General features: G+C 69.7%; 1 protein-coding gene across 1 annotated transcript; it reads left to right on the top strand.

Annotated features, from left to right (window-relative positions):
- Positions 1-334: 334 nt before the first annotated feature.
- Positions 335-750, top strand: MNEG_16327 (hypothetical protein; the record flags this gene model as incomplete). The annotated part of the gene is made up of 2 exons (XM_014035204.1): positions 335-560; positions 646-750. Coding segments are annotated over 2 exons (331 nt in total), but the record flags the coding sequence as incomplete, so codon positions are not given.
- Positions 751-945: the final 195 nt, after the last annotated feature.

Raw genomic sequence — 945 nt, 5'->3', positions numbered from 1 at the left:
GTTGTGGGGGCGGCATGGTGGGGTGCGGGCAAGGACGCGTCGAGGAAGGGGGGCGGCAGGCATGAGCGCGCCTGGCCTGGTTCGCTTGAGAGACGCGTCGGCGGCACGGCCCCAGAAATTGGGGGTCTCCTGCACCTTCTTCAACACTCACAAACACACTCCCACACACACACACACACACACACACACACACACACACACACACAATCACACACACACATACACACACACACACACGCGCACACACACACACACACACAATCACACACACACACACACAATCACACGCTCCCTCTCCCCATCCCTACCCCGCAAAACACCCCCAACCCCCCAGGATCAGCGAAAAGGGCACCCTCCAGCTGTCCATCGACACAGACAGCGTCAGACGCCTCCTACTCGACTTCCCCCGCGCCGCCCTCGGCGGCCCCAGCGGCGGCGGCGGCGCGGACGACGGCGGCGGCGGGGCCGGCGGCCTGGGCGGCGCGGCGGACACGGCGAGCTACAGCCACTATGTTGAGCGCGAAATGGGGGGCGCGGTCAACCTGGTCAAAGTGCTGCAGGTGGGAAACCCTCGCTCCCCTGCACCCCACTTGGTCGCCTCCGGGGCGGGGGCGTTCCGCACGCGTCCGTGCATCGGGCGTGGAGGCGGCGTTCAGTCGGAGCCGGCGGGCCGTGGAGAAGCACGCAGCCTGGACGACGCCCGATTCGCGCCACGCCGCCGCCCATCCGAGGGCGGCCCGCCCCCCTTGACCCGGACCCCCGCGCCCGCCTGCTGCTGGCGCGGGCCATGCGCGGTCCCCCCGCTGTCCCGCGCTGCCCGCTGTGCGGACCGTCCCTCTATACCTCTGCCCCCCCCCGCCAGCGGGGACGAGGGGGGCGTCCCTCCATTTCCCCCCACCTCCCTCCACCCCACACACACCCTGCATGCCCCTCCCCGCCTAACCC

This window comes from Monoraphidium neglectum (genome assembly GCF_000611645.1).
Source record: "Monoraphidium neglectum strain SAG 48.87 unplaced genomic scaffold scaffold06246, whole genome shotgun sequence".
Classification (NCBI taxonomy): Eukaryota; Viridiplantae; Chlorophyta; class Chlorophyceae; order Sphaeropleales; family Selenastraceae; genus Monoraphidium; species Monoraphidium neglectum.
Note: the sequence above shows the minus strand (reverse complement) of the source record. Positions and strands in the feature narration are given on the sequence as shown.